This window comes from Pyrus communis, chromosome 6 (assembly GCF_963583255.1).
Source record: "Pyrus communis chromosome 6, drPyrComm1.1, whole genome shotgun sequence".
Lineage (NCBI taxonomy): Eukaryota > Viridiplantae > Streptophyta > Magnoliopsida > Rosales > Rosaceae > Pyrus > Pyrus communis.
The window spans coordinates 27,922,812-27,938,696 of record NC_084808.1 but is presented as its reverse complement, the minus strand read 5'-3'; the positions used below and the strand labels follow the sequence as shown (position 1 = coordinate 27,938,696).

Genomic DNA, 15,885 nt, shown 5'->3' with positions numbered 1-15,885 from the left:
TAAAAAAGTGTGATATTGTATTATTAGTTTGAAACACTGTGACAATCGCATTGAAATCGTAGGTAGGTTTTTCTTAAGTAGAGACACTACGACAGTCGCGTTGCTATCGTAGGTTGGCTTTTCTTAAGTCGTTCTCGACTTGCATTTGGGATTTTGGTTTCTGATTGCGAATGGCAAAGGAGATGGAAATAGCATCTCAAAAATTGACATAACTAAAGAATGGTCCGGTCTTGGCAGCTAACAAATAATGCAGAACAAAGTTAGGGAATACTCTCAATCGGGTCCTCTGTCAACGTTCGCATAAGATTCGTGAAGAGTTAAAACATAATTTCAAAATATAAGGACACACTATACAGTTAAAGAGCAGGTACTGCACAACAAACTACGAACGTACACCAAAAGACGGCCGCCAAAGGCCCTTCTAGTCCCCATCAAAGATCCACCAAGGTGACGGTTTTCGTGCTTTTGTCGAAGAAAAACCTGAATTCAAAGAAGCAATATTCATAACACTGCAATTTAACAAATAAACATCTAAAACAAAGGTATATTGAGAGCAGCAGTAACAAAGAAAGTGAAAAGAGGGTGAATCTAGATTAAGGTTTTCTTTCCCCAAAACAACACGCATTCAGTTTCTACTTTCTATACATCCCGGGTACTCCCCCTTCTGAATGAATTCGTCAGGGACTACAACAGCCTTTAGCAGACCCACCTTACTGCTCAAATGTAATCATTTTTACAACTAAAAACAGGTCTAAAACTAACGGAGATCAAAGCTTCGTACTTCCATTCTACACGGTGAAAAACTTCAAACTAGTATAGTAGCTGCTTAAATTGGCACATCAAATGATTTTAGTGTGGCAACATGTTTATAACATTCCCCCAGTCCTGAAGTCAGTAAAACAGGTTCTTGCTCTTAACCACTCCAAACCATGTCCACCCTTTCAAATTTAAGCATAGCCAAATAAGACTTATGCACCTAATTTCTTTTTGTCCAGGAAATTTGATGTATCTATACTTTTATTCCTAAAACGCTAGGATCATGAGTGTAAGGATATACGCTAAAGCCAGAATGTAAAAAGGGATACAAGTGGAAAGATTGATTGCGAAATCACCATGATTGATGCATTACCATGTCACCTCGAGGTAACATGCACTTCAATAATGTCATTTTCCTCCATCCCAAGGGCATCAGGCGTAGCAGCTGGACCTATTTTGTCGCCATCAAAACAAAACACCAGACTCTGAAGGTCAAGCTTAACATTATCTGCATACATTTTGAAGAGCCGCTCAAACTTGTCGTCCTGTTGAAGTAGAAGTAGAAGGAAACATAATTAAAAATATTACAATGTTTAATATCACATAGCCTGTATATACATCAGAGATTAGGCCAAAGAGTACTAGACAAACATTGAAGGTTAATACTTCTGGCACAACATACCGCATAAATACGAAACTGCTTAACTCCATCTTTGTCTTGAATAGATACAACTATTTTGTTTCTTTCAGGGCGGGGCTTTGGAGGTTGTTCTTCAACTGCCTCGGATGAGATACTAAGTTCTTTTATCACAGACTCCTCTACCGATCTCAGCACATTTTCAGCTGATTGTGCATACGATGCCAGCTCTTTCTTCTTTTTCCTACATACATAGACCACATTTAATAGGAAAATTTGAATTGCAACAGAAAAACCAAAACGATAAGGGGTAAACCAATATCAACAAGCATAATTAGCCATCACCATTTACGAGACCCAAATAAATCCTTAATGTTCTAAGATAACTGGCCACATTAAACTATACTTCCTTCAATACACGATACAAGCGTAAAATTCCAGTTACCAACTGGAATCTAATGAACGGGAAAGCTCATGCACTAGCCACTAATTTGTCACACCTTTCTTCTCGAGGGAAAGATATATGTCTTGATAGATATAATAATTACAATCAAAACCCAAAATTCAAATACCTCAGTTCCTTAATGGTAGAATCTTCAACCTTCCGCTTCGCGCCAGCAGAAACCTTAGGTGGAGGAGGTAACCAGTCCTCCTCTTCCTTTTCTTCACAACTAATAACACTCACTACCTTCACAGGTTCATCAACCTTCTCAATCTAACCACAATATTATCCAAAATATCAATGTCAATAGAGTGCAATTTACAACAATTCCTCTTACCAAATGGAATTTAACACACACACATAGCACATATGAACGTCAATAACAAATTCGGTACCGCGGAATCCGAAATTTCCCTCCTTTTCGGAGGAGAAGCTGACGGAGCATCTAATTCATCGTCTATACAAACATATAAACAAAAACAAAAATCAAATCAAGTTTTTTTTTTTATGAAAAAAGTTGAGTAATTTATGTTCCCTATCAACTGAATCGACCGAAATTAGCAGGAAAGAGCTCACCGTCGAGGAAAATTAGACTGACGGGCTGAACGCGTCTGTAATCGAATAAGGGCTCGAGCTCTTCGGAAAAATCCTCCTGGAAAATCAGAAATTGCAGTCAGATATAATTATAGAATAACCAGTGAAAATTGAAAAAATTAAAACCCCATGGAGTGAGCCTCTCACCATTGTCGACCCGGAATCAGACTCTGCGAATTTTCGATTCAATTTAGTTCGAGAGAATCTTAAGCGTCCCGCCGAAAGAAGAAGCCTAAAAATCAAACACAGATTGCAACTAAAAAAAGGGGAAGAACAAAAAAAAATAGCAAACACAGATCGGGTTAGTAATTTGTTGTTGGGTTTGGTCCTAGCCTAATTCATAACATGGGCTTCATTTGGGCTGGGCTTTATCTATCAATCCAATTACCCAACATATCTTAACATCACCTGATCAATGGTCAGAAATACCTTCAAAATATATACACGAAATAGAAGAAAATAAATTTGTATCAAATCTTCTGTTCACGATATTCAAGCCAAGAATCTCTTACTTACAAGTGAAGAGAAATGTCACTAAATCGTAATACTAAGTAGTGAAAACTTTAAGTATTGAGTAAGCTGACTCTAATTGATGTTTAATTTCCAGATTTAGTAACACTATTTGGCACTCATGAGTAATCAGCCTCAGTCGCAGCATGATTTTTAATTTTTCTTCCCGCAACATAGGAATGGTAAAAACATGGTATGTAAAGATATAATTATTTCTTGTTTTTTTTTTCAAATAAAACTAGTCAATTCTAAATATTGCAAGAAATTAAGTTCAAAAAACCTCATTAAACCCCAAATAACTAACTCATGGACTCACCATTAGAGCAACTTTATCTTTTTAAGAAAAGTCGGGATTGAGTTTGACCAATACGACACTATAAGGTTAGCCGGTGCCGTGATATGACCCTCAAATATTCAAAAGATGTGAAGCGACGACATGGATCTTCATTGTAATGCTTTCTATTTTAAAAAAATGAATAAAAGAATGATGTTAAAACTTAAAAGGCATGGAAAATAAGAAAATAATGAAGTTTTTCTCCATCTTCTTATTATTTTAATTTCAAGTTTTAACCAAGTCACATTGGTCAACACTCCATTGACCAGAGCGTAATCCCTCACAATTTCATAGTTTCACTACCATTTCTTCAGTTTTATAGATAAATGTGAGCTCCCCCAACAAAAATTTTCAATTTTGCTTAAGCACCTGAGTTCATGCTTCTGGTAACTCTCATCTTCTCTCTCTGTATCTTTCTCTCTCTAAATCTCTCTCTAGGTTAAAGGCTTAAAGCTTCTTAATCTATATCTGATATTTTTCTAAGATATCAATCCCCTAATCTAATTTCTAAATCATTTTTATCTTCAGATTCAAACTTCTGTCTCTCATGCTTTCTCTGTTGCACTCAATCTTGTTCTAATTGTTTTGGTATCCATGGAACACATGAGCCCTAAAGAGACTAATGGTCTCCCTAGCTTTGCACGTGACCTCCGAATCTTGGTGGTAGATCATGATACATTGTCCCTCATGTCCACAGCGTCGAGGTTAAAAAAATACTCATTCAAAGGTAAATCATTCCAGAAATTTTACACACTAATATATGGTGTCATGTTGGTCTATGAGATAAGACTGACATGGATACAAAATTCCATCTATATTTTATGTATACACATGCCTATAACGAATTAACTGATTTTAGATGGAAAATTTGAACTTGTTTGTGTGGATCTAAAGGTTGAGGCAATCCATGAAAACAAAACCAAGAATAACAAGGTTATACGATACAAGATTTATCCTGATTTATCTGTTATGTTTGTGTAATTTTTTGTCTTTATATTGAGCTAAATCTTTCTTAACATAAGATATATATTAAGATAAATTTTTTATTACATTCTTTGTTTGTTTGTCTGTGTAATTTTTGTTGATAATCATCACTTGAACGTTTCTTGTGTCTATGCATTTGTATATAATTTTCTTTGATATACATGATTTGTTTGTACATAAAAGGGCGAACTCAAGCCAACAAGGTCTTAGGCCTTGCAAAGGTTAGGGAGATTGTCTATTGTACACATCCTTACTTGACTTTGCAAAGAGACCGTTTCCACGATTCAAACCTGTGACATTTGGGTCACAAATGAGCAACATTTCAGTTTCAAAAAGAATTATCTTTATTTTTCACAACTTGGTTAATAACTCTCTCTCTCGTTTCTCCTCTAGTTACCACAACCGCGCTGGCTTCTGTTGCATTGTCGATGATTCGGGAACAAAAGGATCACTATGATCTAGTAATGGCTAACATCAATATGCCAGATAAACACAGATTTTCGTTTCTACGGGTGCTGCATAGGAACAAAATTCCTGTCATATGTAAGCTTCAATGGATCTAAAACTTTTCCTATTTGGATCGATTGGCTTATCGAAATTCCTTCTGGTTGTGCACTAATTGTTGCATAACTTATATTTCAACGCAGTCATGTCCTCGGAAGTGAATATGAATGTAGCCAAGAAGACCCTAGCTGAAGGAGCATGCTTTTTTCTTCAGAAACCAATCTCCTTGGAGGATCTGAAAAACGTGTGGCCACACGTTTATCGGAAGGTAAGAAACCCAAGGAAGGACACACATAAACCAAATTGTGCAAAGAAGATTGATGAGGCCGGTAATGTGCTTAGACCTTCATCTGGAGGCATTAGAATCCATGAGGTTGCTGGTGTGTGTAGGTCTACCGCTGTACACGATTTGCGCCTTGACGCGCAAGACACTCGCTCATTAAGATGCAAATCGGGTAAAGTTAGGAGAGGTGAGGGAAATCGTCAGAGAAAACTACAGTGCTCTCGCGCTGAACAGCAGATAGCCACAGAGAACCATACAAAAGGAGCATTTGGGATAAAGAGACCAGTCGATGATAAAGAAGAGCAAGAAAAAGCGAAGAAAGTTAAACTAAACATAGAGCAAACTGTTTCTGGAAGTACAAATAAGGATGAGGAAGGAAAGGAAAATAAGGATTGCAATGGCAGCTCCGAAGATAGAAGGTGCCGCACCATTTGGACTCCGGAACTTCATCTCAAGTTTACAGCAGCCCTAAGTGCATTAGGAGATCAAAGTAATTCTTCCCTTCTCATAAAACAATCTAGTTTTCCTTTTTTTTATCTTCACCTTTAAGAAGTGCTAAATTATTTTCGCAGCGTTTATGAGGACTTCGGTTTGTAAACTTTATGCCAAAGTGGTGAAAATGGCATGGCTCCATCTCTAGAGAATGCACACGCCATCCTGAGAACAAAAATGTAAGATTTGTTGCCGACTCCCTCCCCATTATCAGTGTTGAAGTGAGTGAAATACAAACTTAGCACTAGCCCTCTCCGTTGCAACAAAAACGTAAAAAATGTAAAATCGCCTGCCAACTTCTTAAATAATAGTGACCTTAATTTATTATTAGATTAAAATATTGGCACAGTGATATCTTAGAAGTCCTTCTGCAAATGATCCACATCCTGTATATTATTTTTCTACTTACCCTTTTTGAGCAAGACCGGAACAGTAACATTCTGTTTAATTAATGGGTCTTATGATTGACTTTAATCACAAAGTTATCTTTCGTCAAAAAAAATCACAAATTTATACAATTCCGAACGCTTTAGTTGTTACAACATCACTGTCTCAAACAGCCCAACTTTCAGACTTGTGATAAACAGGAAGAAAAATGAAGTAAATGAAATGCAACTAAATGTACATATATATATATATATATATATATATATATATATGAATTCGAATCCGCAGGCAGCTAGTTGGCGAGAGGCTGTCAACTAATTCGTCACCACAAGAAGCCATTGAAATCTGGTCATGAGGTTTAGCAATCTTCTTCGCAATCCTTCCCACACCGCGGCCTTTCCCTCGATCCGAATCATCATGTCAACGTAACCGTTATGCAACTTAGCCAAAAAGCTTTATGGGGGAAACAAACTTCAGCAACCTCAGCTTGGTCTCGAGCTTCGAACTCCGCCTAGGACTGTTGCTCCCTTTAGATCCGCCACCGAGCCTCACTACCCTCATCTTCTTTCTGGTCTCACCATTCAGCCTCTGGTACCTTCTCCTCCTCCAGTACCTCTTCAAGTTATCGTAGTACGATCTCCATTTTAATTGATTAATTTCTACCAGTACTAGGGTTTCTTAATTTGTGTGGGTACAAATGGCTCGAGAGAGGTGTGTGAAGAGAGGAAGTCAGAGGGGGTTTTTATAGAGGAGGAGAAGACTTGCGTGCCAAGTCAAAGTGGTAGGCTAGGTCTTATGGTTTCTCCAGGAATGAATGAGCTGGCCATTACAAAAACAAACAAAACAAAAGGGTACAAAATTAACATCAACAAATTCACACCACATTCCGATGGAAAAACGGCATCAACAACATTCTCTTGTCAAATAATTTTATAAGCAAAAAAGAAGATTTGGCACATAGAACAACAGCTGGTATCTGAAAGGCCAAATATATTCCAGTTAGAAACTCAGATCAACCCACAAATTAGCCGTCCTAAAATTAGCATGCGTGCAGATTCTGACCATAATCCGTATATGTTTATGTGTTAAGAAGACTGCGAGTACGACATTTTCTACCAGATAGGAGAATTGAGTTATAATTTCATAGCGGTCCTGTATCCAGTCAAAACCTGGCGACTGCATGCATTAACCTTGTGCAACAATTTCAGCGATCCATCTTGCCCATATACGTGGTTTGACTCGCGACGCATAATTAAGTTTTATTTCTAATCCAAATTCCAAAAACATAAAAATCTTAGGCACAAATGTACGAAAAATTCAACCAATATATTGAGTTTCTGTAAAGGCCGGCTTCCACGAGGACGTATGAACATTTTACAATTTCTGTAGATGTTCAAACTTTTGTATAAGAACTAACAAATAGAATTAATCAAATCTGTGACACTGAAAGTGAAACTAACTACATATCCGTCAAGTTGAAGAAGCTGCTTTGGCTTTCAACTATCAATCCATGCTCAGCTAATTGGCGGGAAGCAGCCAATCTCTTGTAAATCTCCAAAACCAGTCTGCTGTCAACTAACTCGTTGCCACAAGTGGCCATTGAAACCTGATCTTGGGGTTTTGCGATCTTCTTCGCGGCAATCCTCCCGACACCACCGGCCTTGCCCGCCATCCGAATCATCATGTCAGCGTAACCATTATGCAACTTAGCCAAAAACTTGATAGGGGAAACATACTTCAGCAGCCTCAGCTTGGTCTTGAGCTTCCAACTACGTTTAGGACTAGTGCTCCCCTTAGCTCCTCCGCCGAGCCTCGCAACCCTCATCTTCTTTCTGGTCTCGCCATGCAGCCTCTGGTAGCTCCTCCTCCTCCAGTACCTCTTCAAGCTATCGTGGTACGTAGTCGGAACAATCTCCATAGTAGGATCGAATAGCTCGCAGTGGTTTTTACTTCAAATCGTCGTAGCTAGCAACCGGAACAGACGAACAAGTTGAGAGCTGATGTTTTTGGGTTTTGAGGTTTGAGAGAGTCGTGTTAGAGAGAGGAAGCAAAGAGGGGTTTATATAGAGAGGAGAGGAGAAGAATTGGGTGCCAAGTCAAAACATGAGAGCTTGGTCTTAGTGCACAGCGTGTGCTTGGTCAATATTGTCTGTCTGTGACAGTGTGACTGCGACCAGGCAAACGCTAATCTTTGATGCAATTGAATTAATAATTAATTAGGTTTGATTAAGTATGCTTCTAGTTACTAAATCGAGTAATAAATCCAACGCGTGGTATCAGTTTGTCCAGTATTCTCATGCTTGGCACCTTGGACCGGATTAAAAAGTCCAATCCACAATAATCCAATCCATGGTCCAATCTCAAATAATGCTCCAGACTCTGACTTGAATAGGACTCTTCCGTACATACCAAGGAAAGGCGATTATAGGAAATTAATCAGCTTATTTAGAAGTACTTTTAAAATAGATAAAAATGCTTTTAGTAAAAGTGTTTTTGAAACTAATTTTTAAAAAAATGAAAGTAAATCTTGAAAAAATACTAAAAGTGCCACATGAAAGAAGCACATAACTAATATTATCATATTGAAATATTGGCACAGTGATATCTTAGAAGTCCTTCCGCAAATGATCCACATCCTGTATATTCTTTGTCTACTTACCCTTTTTGAGCAAGACCGGAACAGTTACATTCTGTTTAATTAATGGGTCTTATGATTGACTTTAATCACAAAGTTATCTTTTGTCAAACAAATCACAAACTTAGACAATACCGAACTCTTTAGTTGTTACAACATCACTGTCTCAAACAGCCCAACTTTCAGACTTGTGATAAACAGAAACAAAAATGAAGTAAATGAAATGAAACTAAACGTGTGTGTGTGTGTGTGTGAATTCGAATCCGCAGGCAGCTAGTTGGCGAGAGGCTGTCAACTAATTCGTGACCACAGGAAGCCATTGAAATCTGGTCATGAGGTTTAGTAATCTTCTTCACGGCAATCCTTCCCACACCGCGGCCTTTCCCTCGATCCGAATCATCATGTCAATGTAACCGTTATGCAACTTAGCCAAAAAGCTTTATGGGGGAAACAAACTTCAGCAACCTCAGCTTGGTCTCGAGCTTCGAACTCCGCCTAGGACTGTTGCTCCCTTTAGATCTGCCACCGTGCCTCACTACCCTCATCTTCTTTCTGGTCTCACCATTCAGCCTCTGGTACCTTCTCCTCCTCCAGTACCTCTTCAAGTTATCGTAGTACGATCTCCATTTTAATTGATTAATTTCTACCAGTACTAGGGTTTCTTAATTTGTGTGGGTACAAATGGCTCGAGAGAGGTGTGCGAAGAGAGGAAGTCAGAGGGGGTTTTTATAGAGGAGGAGAAGACTTGCGTGCCAAGTCAAAGTGGTAGGCTAGGTCTTATGGTTTCTCCAGGATTGAATGAGCTGGCCATTACAAAAACAAACAAAACAAAAGGGTACAAAATTAACATCAACAAATTCACACCACATTCCGATGGAAAAACGGCATCAACAACATTCTCTTGTCAAATAATTTTATAAGCAAAAAAGAAGATTTGGCACATAGAACAACAGCTGGTATCCGAAAGGCCAAATATATTCCGGTTAGAAACTCAAATCAACCCACAAATTAGCCGTCCTAAAATCAGCATGCGTGCAGATTCTGACCATAATCCGTATATGTTTATGTGTTAAGAAGACTGCGAGTACGACATTTTCTACCAAATAGGAGAATTGAGTTATAATTTCATAGCGGTCCTGTATCCAGTCAAAACCTGGCGACTGCATGCATTAACCTTGTGCAAAAATTTCAGCAGTGGATCCATCTCGCCCATATACGTGGTTTGACCCGCGACGCATAATTAAGTTTTATTTCTAATCCAAATTCCAAAAACATAAAAATCATAGGCACAAATGTACGAAAAATTCAACCAATATATTGAGTTTCTGTAAAGGCCGGCTTCCACGAGTACGTATGAACATTTTACAATTTCTGTGGATGTTCAAACTTTTGTATAAGAATTAACAAATAGAATTAATCAAATCTGTGACACTGAAAGTGAAACTAACTACATATCCATCAAGTTGAAGAAGTTGCTTTGGCTTTCAACTATCAATCCATGCTCAGCTAATTGGCGGGAAGCAGCCAATCTCTTGTAAATCTCCAAAACCAGTCTGCTGTCAACTAACTCGTTGCTACAAGTAGCCATTGAAACCTGATCTTGGGGTTTTGCGATCTTCTTCGCTGCAATCCTCCCGACACCGCCGGCCTTGCCCGCCATCCGAATCATCATGTCAACGTAACCATTATGCAACTTAGCCAAAAACTTGATAGGGGAAACATACTTCAGCAGCCTCAGCTTGGTCTTGAGCTTCCAACTACGACTAGGACTAGTGCTCCCCTTAGCTCCTCCGCCGAGCCTCGCAACCCTTATCTTCTTTCTGGTCTCGCCATGCAGCCTCTGGTAGCTCCTCCTCCTCCAGTACCTCTTCAAGCTGTCGTAGTACGTAGTCGGAACAATCTCCATAGTAGGATCGAATAGCTCGCAGTGGTGTTTACTTCAAATCGTCGTAGCTAGCAACCGGAACAGACGAACAAGTTAAGAGCTGATGTTTTTGGGTTTTGAGGCTTGAGAGAGTGATGTTAGAGAGAGTAAGTAAAGAGGGGTTTATATAGAGAGGAGGAGGAGAAGAAATGGGTGCCAAGTCAAAACATGAGAGCTTGGTCTTAGTGCACAGCGTGTGCTCGGTCAATATTGTCTGTCTGTGACAGTGTGACTGCGACCAGGCAAACGCTAATCTTTGATGCAATTGAATTAATAATTAATTAGGTTTGATTAAGTATGCTTCTAGTTACTAAATCGAGTAATAAATCCAATGCGTGGTATCGTTTATATTATATGGTCTGTCCAGTATTCCCATGCTTGGCACCTTGGACTTGATTAAAAAGCCCAATCCACAATAATCCAATCCATGGTCCAATCTCAAATAATGCTCCAGACTCTGACTTGAATAGGACTCTTCCGCACATACCAAGGAAAGGCGATTAAATTAAACAGCTTGTTTAAAAGTACTTTTAAAATATGTAAAAATATTTGTAGTAAAAGTATTTTTGAAACTAATTTTTTTTTTAAATGTAAGTAAATTTTGAAAAAAATATTAAAAGTGTCATCTAGAAAAAGAACATAACTAATATTTTCTAAAAAAACACATAACTTGTACCATATGAAAGAAGCACATAACTAATATTTTCTAAAAAAACACATAATTAGTGCTTCTTACAAAAAAAATACTTTAATTACTTTTGTAATCCAAAAATATCTTTACTAAAAATACTTTCAATCATTTGAAAACTCCTTTCAAACAATACTAAAGTGTGAAAGATGATTCCTTAATCCGGTCTCTCATAATCGACAGAGAAAAAAAAAAAAAAAAAAATTCAGGAATGGCCTACACCATGCTTCTGGACACTCACACGTGCGTGTTTGGCCGGGGTCCAGCGGTAGAAACTAGAAGGAGAGCAAAGCATAGTTTGTGATGTGAAGTGTGAATGTGAATAGCGTCTGGTGGGCGGGGAATATCGACGATGACAATACTTGGGCTTTGCTTCTTCAATCACCCATATATTTCAAGCAAAACACCTCTAACATGTCACATCACAATCATCTTTTATTTTACGCTTTTCAAACAAAATATTTTGAAAATTATCATAACTTTTAGTTTGGTTCTTAAGATTTGAAATCGATAAAAATAATCATTGAGTTTGTCCATTGTCAATTATCTTGATTATTCTGTAAAAAAAAAAAAAAAAAAATCTCTTTTAAATAAGAAAAAAATTGAAAAAAAATATAATAATTTAATAAACAATGGCCAAAATAATTTCACAAAAGTTGAAGTTATTTTTGTCTATTTCATTTTTATTTAATAGATAATTTTACGAAATGACCAAAATAATTGACGAACACTTCTATTAATTTTAAATATCAAGGACCAGATGAAGAGTTATGTCAATCTCATAAACCATTTTAGATAAAAAAAATACCTTTATTTTACTTGTTCCGGTGACGGAGAAAAACTTATGCAAGGCTGCCCCTTCACAACATCAAACAATAAGAATATTCAACGAATCAACTAAACAAACTTAAGCAAAAAGGAAGGTTCATATTTCATCTGGTTTATAAATTCCGATATCCGTCTACGAAATTCACATGGCAAGATGGACCCTATAATATGAACATCTGCTCATTAACTCTATTCTTATCTACAAACACCCGACACTCTGCTGTCTTCTCCCGTTTTCCCTTCCATTTAGCATGGCGTTTCTGTCTCCGCTATTGCCTCTTGACAATTCAACACCGTTCTGAGGTTCGATGTATACACTCGTAAGCTCTGTTGGCTGCACACAAAGACTGTTGGCGTTGTTAGTCAAGGACTCGTCGCGATTTTGAGACTCTGCCAGCATCTGAAAGTATGCGTGCGGTCCCCAACCTGCCCATCCAACAACATCAAGAGAAAGAATCTTGTCAACAATGATTCCGGACTACTAAAATGCACACAAGTTCAAATAAGCTCCTTGTACAATTTAATGAACCGTAGAAACCTTAGTTTTTCAATGCAAGAAAAAAATGCTCATGGACTCGACGGAATTAGTAAACCTCTGCAAAGAAGATAGTTATTAAAAAGAACAGCAAAGCTATACGGTGGGTAAAATTACCATCTGTTTCATATGGAGGTGGAAAGAATTGCAGGTAACAAAATGAAGCAATGGTGATTCCTGCACAAAATAAATATACATATTAGAAAAATGGAAACTCGACAAACATCTTTTTTCTCAAAAAATCATGCCAATGATGCTAGAGGCAGACAAGGTACCTATAAGCCCGCCAGCAAAAACATCTTGCCAATGATGCCAATAGTCATCAACTCGAGAAACTGCCACCAGCGCTGCAGTAAGTAGTGGTAAAATGACAATACAGAGCTTTGCAACATGTCCCCTACGATCAAACACCCTAACTTTCCCCGATAAGTACCATGCAAGGAAACCAAGACCTGCAAAGGACCCTGCATGTTGACAACCGCACAGTCATTTAAGCTACACGATACAAAGTCAAACATACATATGCACTAAAGAAAATATATAGGCAGCATGCAGCCCTTAAGAGACATTAAACACATCCCAGAACATCCCTAATCTTTAATCCTCTTTCATGTACAGTTTCCCGAAGTATCAAAATGCTTACATGAAGTATGCCCGCTTGGGAAGCTTTTATGCCCTTCCTTAATGACACTCTTGATTCCAGTACATATGACATCCTTTGTGGTCTGATCAAATACCTGGACATGGACATGGATCAATCGTACGTCATATGTGTGTATAAGTGAGGAGGATCAAGAACTAAACAACGAAAAGTTCATTTCACGAAAAATCAAAAGGTATAAATAATTTTATGCACTAGAAGGCCCACCCCTTTTCCATCAGGGAAACAACGCCAAAAGAAGTCTGGACGAGGTCGACCAACACCATCTTTGATCGCATCAGTTAAAACAGCGGTTATGAAGACAGAGAATAGAAGGCCTGAATGAGCATGGATATAAAATGTAAGGGTTAACAAAATACAACAACTTGCAAACAACATTCACCAATGCAAAAGTCACAAAAAGGAAAAAGAAAGACACGATAGTTACCCAAACTGGCATGGTGCAGATCATAGACATCCTTTCGGATGAAGTAGTACAGAAGAATGACAACAAGCGGCAACAATACCGCAATTATCTGTGCCAGAAATACAACATAAGATTCTTCTTTTCCTTACAGTGTCATCACAAAAGCGAGACCGATGCAAAAGTTAAACTATCCAAATTTTACCAGCATGACATAGTTATCGCAAAACCAAAAACGTACCGGAACAGCCCAGAAGGGAACTGTATTGTCTTTCAAAGGGTAACTCAGGTCTGTCATCATGTCCTCCCCAACAAAGCGGTGAAACGGTTCTATCAAGTTCAAACCGAGATCAATCCCGGCGAGAACCAACAGAATCAGCCAATCATGCATATGAATCCTTACCACCTTAACTCCATGGGACCTTACAGTGTGGCAACCCAACTGAACTTCTGGCATTTTTCACTAACTGGAAATGAAAAACAAAAAGATAAACACTGTAAGTATCTTGTATTCATATCTTAATCTCACTGCCATTTCAAATTAAGGGAAAGAAAAAGTTGAAATAATAAGATTAAATTCAACATTTCGGCTTGAATGATATCGATCGAGTATTTCCAATTTATCTTTCTTCGGGGAAACTCATGGAAATCTAGTTTCTTTAATTTTCCTTCATTCTCTAGGCAACCAAACAGAAAACTTGAAGAAACAAACTACAATAAGTTACACAGACACGGTAAACATAAAAAATTAAATGAACAATTTGAAACAAGAACTTTACAAAGTGCAAAAAAAAGTTAACAAAAACTAACAGAGAGAGATAGAGAGGTACATACATGCGATTTCCGTACGACAGGAGCGAGTCTCCGAGCGCGTAATGGTGAGGGTGGGCGGGGTTCCGGCTTCGATTTTACGGCGGCGGAGGGAGCAGCAGGGGGAGTAATTTTTGGGGAAGAAGAACGGGATGCAGAAAACTTAAAAAGGAAAAGCGTGCGGCGTGAAAGAAAAACAACGGAGTTTCCAATTTTGTTACGGTGAGAGTGGATCACCGGATCCTACTCTGCACAGAAGTAGGTGGATCTGACGAACAAAGAAGAAGAAGAATAATTGAAATTTTGGAATTTGGAATTTGAATTTGATTTGGGGAATTTAAATTAATTATCCTATTTTTAGATATTAACAAGAAGTGAGAAATCGCGGCGCGTTGCCGAGTGCTGATTGCTTGCTGTGTTCGGCGCGGACAGCGACACCAAACTTAGAGCATAATTTGATCAAAACTAATCACAAGTAATTGTGATTTAGTTGTATGATTTATCCGAACGAAATGATTACCAATATGCTTAGGCGTCAATTCAGCTCCATAACTTGCAGTGCAAAAGAAACCATCCAAGCTTGAACTCGGCAGAGCTTTTGTGACTCGAGCGATTAAAAACATCAATTTTCAACTCAAAAGTCTTTTTAAATTTTATAAAATTCACAGCTCGAATAATTAAAAATGCTTACTATTTAACTTAAAATCATGTGTTCAAATCTCACGCGGCTCGAAGTTTAGTCGCAGGCATAATGGATACAAAATTCCAAAGGGAAATGTCTTTTTTTTAAGAGATGCTGTTTTCGGTGCTTAATTGTTGTTCCATTCCATGCGTACACAAAACTGTGATTCTCCGTGTTCTTTTCTTGTTCAACGTGCATGCGTTTTTCTACTTTTATATCTTTTCAAAAAAATTCACCGTTGAAGGAAAGAGAGTAGGTGGCAACACACCATTTGTGGAGGAGTTAAAGATAATCAAGATTAAGTTAATTATTATATTAGAAGACAAGCTAGTTAAGCAAGATTAATTATTCAAAACTGGAGACGTTATTGGCCAGTGGTTGAACGGCTCAGAAAGCAACTCGAATGTTTACAATAATTTAATCCATTAGCGCGTGCCAACGAGCATGGAGTCAAAGGCCATCAGGATATACCTGTCCCAGTACACAGATTCATCCTTGGACCCTGAGGTATACCTATCCCGATAAATCTACCTCAAACTGTCAGGTATTCGGTTTTGTGGAGTCTACAGATTACTTCGCAGATACCGTATTATACTCTTTTTCGTATTTTTACTTACGTGACAGAAACTAAATCTTTACTTTAGTCACACCTTGCTAAGAAAAAAATTAAAAGTTTGATCAACGGAAGTAATGTCAGGCCAACTAAACTATCATAAATTCATGATATGTAGTTTGCTTTTTAGGCAAAAGGGTCCATGAGATTTGCATAACTTTTCATTTTGGTCATTAAGATTGT

The 15,885-nt window shown here is 38.0% G+C and overlaps 5 protein-coding genes across 5 annotated transcripts; 1 reads left to right on the top strand and 4 right to left on the bottom strand.

Annotated features, from left to right (window-relative positions):
• Nucleotides 1-93: 93 nt before the first annotated feature.
• On the bottom strand, nucleotides 94-2,687 carry LOC137738188 (uncharacterized). Its single transcript, XM_068477817.1, has 7 exons — nucleotides 2,577-2,687; nucleotides 2,412-2,487; nucleotides 2,231-2,292; nucleotides 1,966-2,108; nucleotides 1,439-1,637; nucleotides 1,130-1,301; nucleotides 94-480 (listed from the first exon to the last, which is right to left on the bottom strand). Exons 1-6 carry the CDS (start codon nucleotides 2,577-2,579, stop codon nucleotides 1,134-1,136), a joined length of 651 nt encoding a protein of 216 aa, XP_068333918.1. The 5' UTR covers nucleotides 2,580-2,687; the 3' UTR covers nucleotides 94-480; nucleotides 1,130-1,133.
• Nucleotides 2,688-4,721: 2,034 nt separating this feature from the next.
• LOC137736371 (putative two-component response regulator-like APRR6) lies at nucleotides 4,722-5,684 on the top strand. The gene is made up of 3 exons (XM_068475651.1): nucleotides 4,722-4,800; nucleotides 4,905-5,534; nucleotides 5,617-5,684. Exons 1-3 carry the CDS (start codon nucleotides 4,722-4,724, stop codon nucleotides 5,682-5,684), a joined length of 777 nt encoding a protein of 258 aa, XP_068331752.1.
• Nucleotides 5,685-7,382: 1,698 nt separating this feature from the next.
• On the bottom strand, nucleotides 7,383-7,841 carry LOC137736370 (uncharacterized). Its single transcript, XM_068475650.1, has one exon. It carries the CDS (start codon nucleotides 7,839-7,841, stop codon nucleotides 7,383-7,385), a length of 459 nt encoding a protein of 152 aa, XP_068331751.1.
• A 2,164-nt stretch (nucleotides 7,842-10,005) lies between these two features.
• LOC137736369 (uncharacterized) lies at nucleotides 10,006-10,464 on the bottom strand. Its single transcript, XM_068475649.1, has one exon. The coding sequence runs from the start codon at nucleotides 10,462-10,464 to the stop codon at nucleotides 10,006-10,008; it is 459 nt and encodes a 152-aa protein (XP_068331750.1).
• A 1,613-nt stretch (nucleotides 10,465-12,077) lies between these two features.
• LOC137737073 (lipid phosphate phosphatase 2-like) lies at nucleotides 12,078-14,976 on the bottom strand. The gene is made up of 8 exons (XM_068476431.1): nucleotides 14,432-14,976; nucleotides 13,839-14,064; nucleotides 13,622-13,709; nucleotides 13,402-13,511; nucleotides 13,177-13,270; nucleotides 12,809-12,997; nucleotides 12,651-12,710; nucleotides 12,078-12,424 (listed from the first exon to the last, which is right to left on the bottom strand). Exons 2-8 carry the CDS (start codon nucleotides 14,052-14,054, stop codon nucleotides 12,198-12,200), a joined length of 984 nt encoding a protein of 327 aa, XP_068332532.1. The 5' UTR covers nucleotides 14,055-14,064; nucleotides 14,432-14,976; the 3' UTR covers nucleotides 12,078-12,197.
• Between the last annotated feature and the right edge of the window lie 909 nt (nucleotides 14,977-15,885).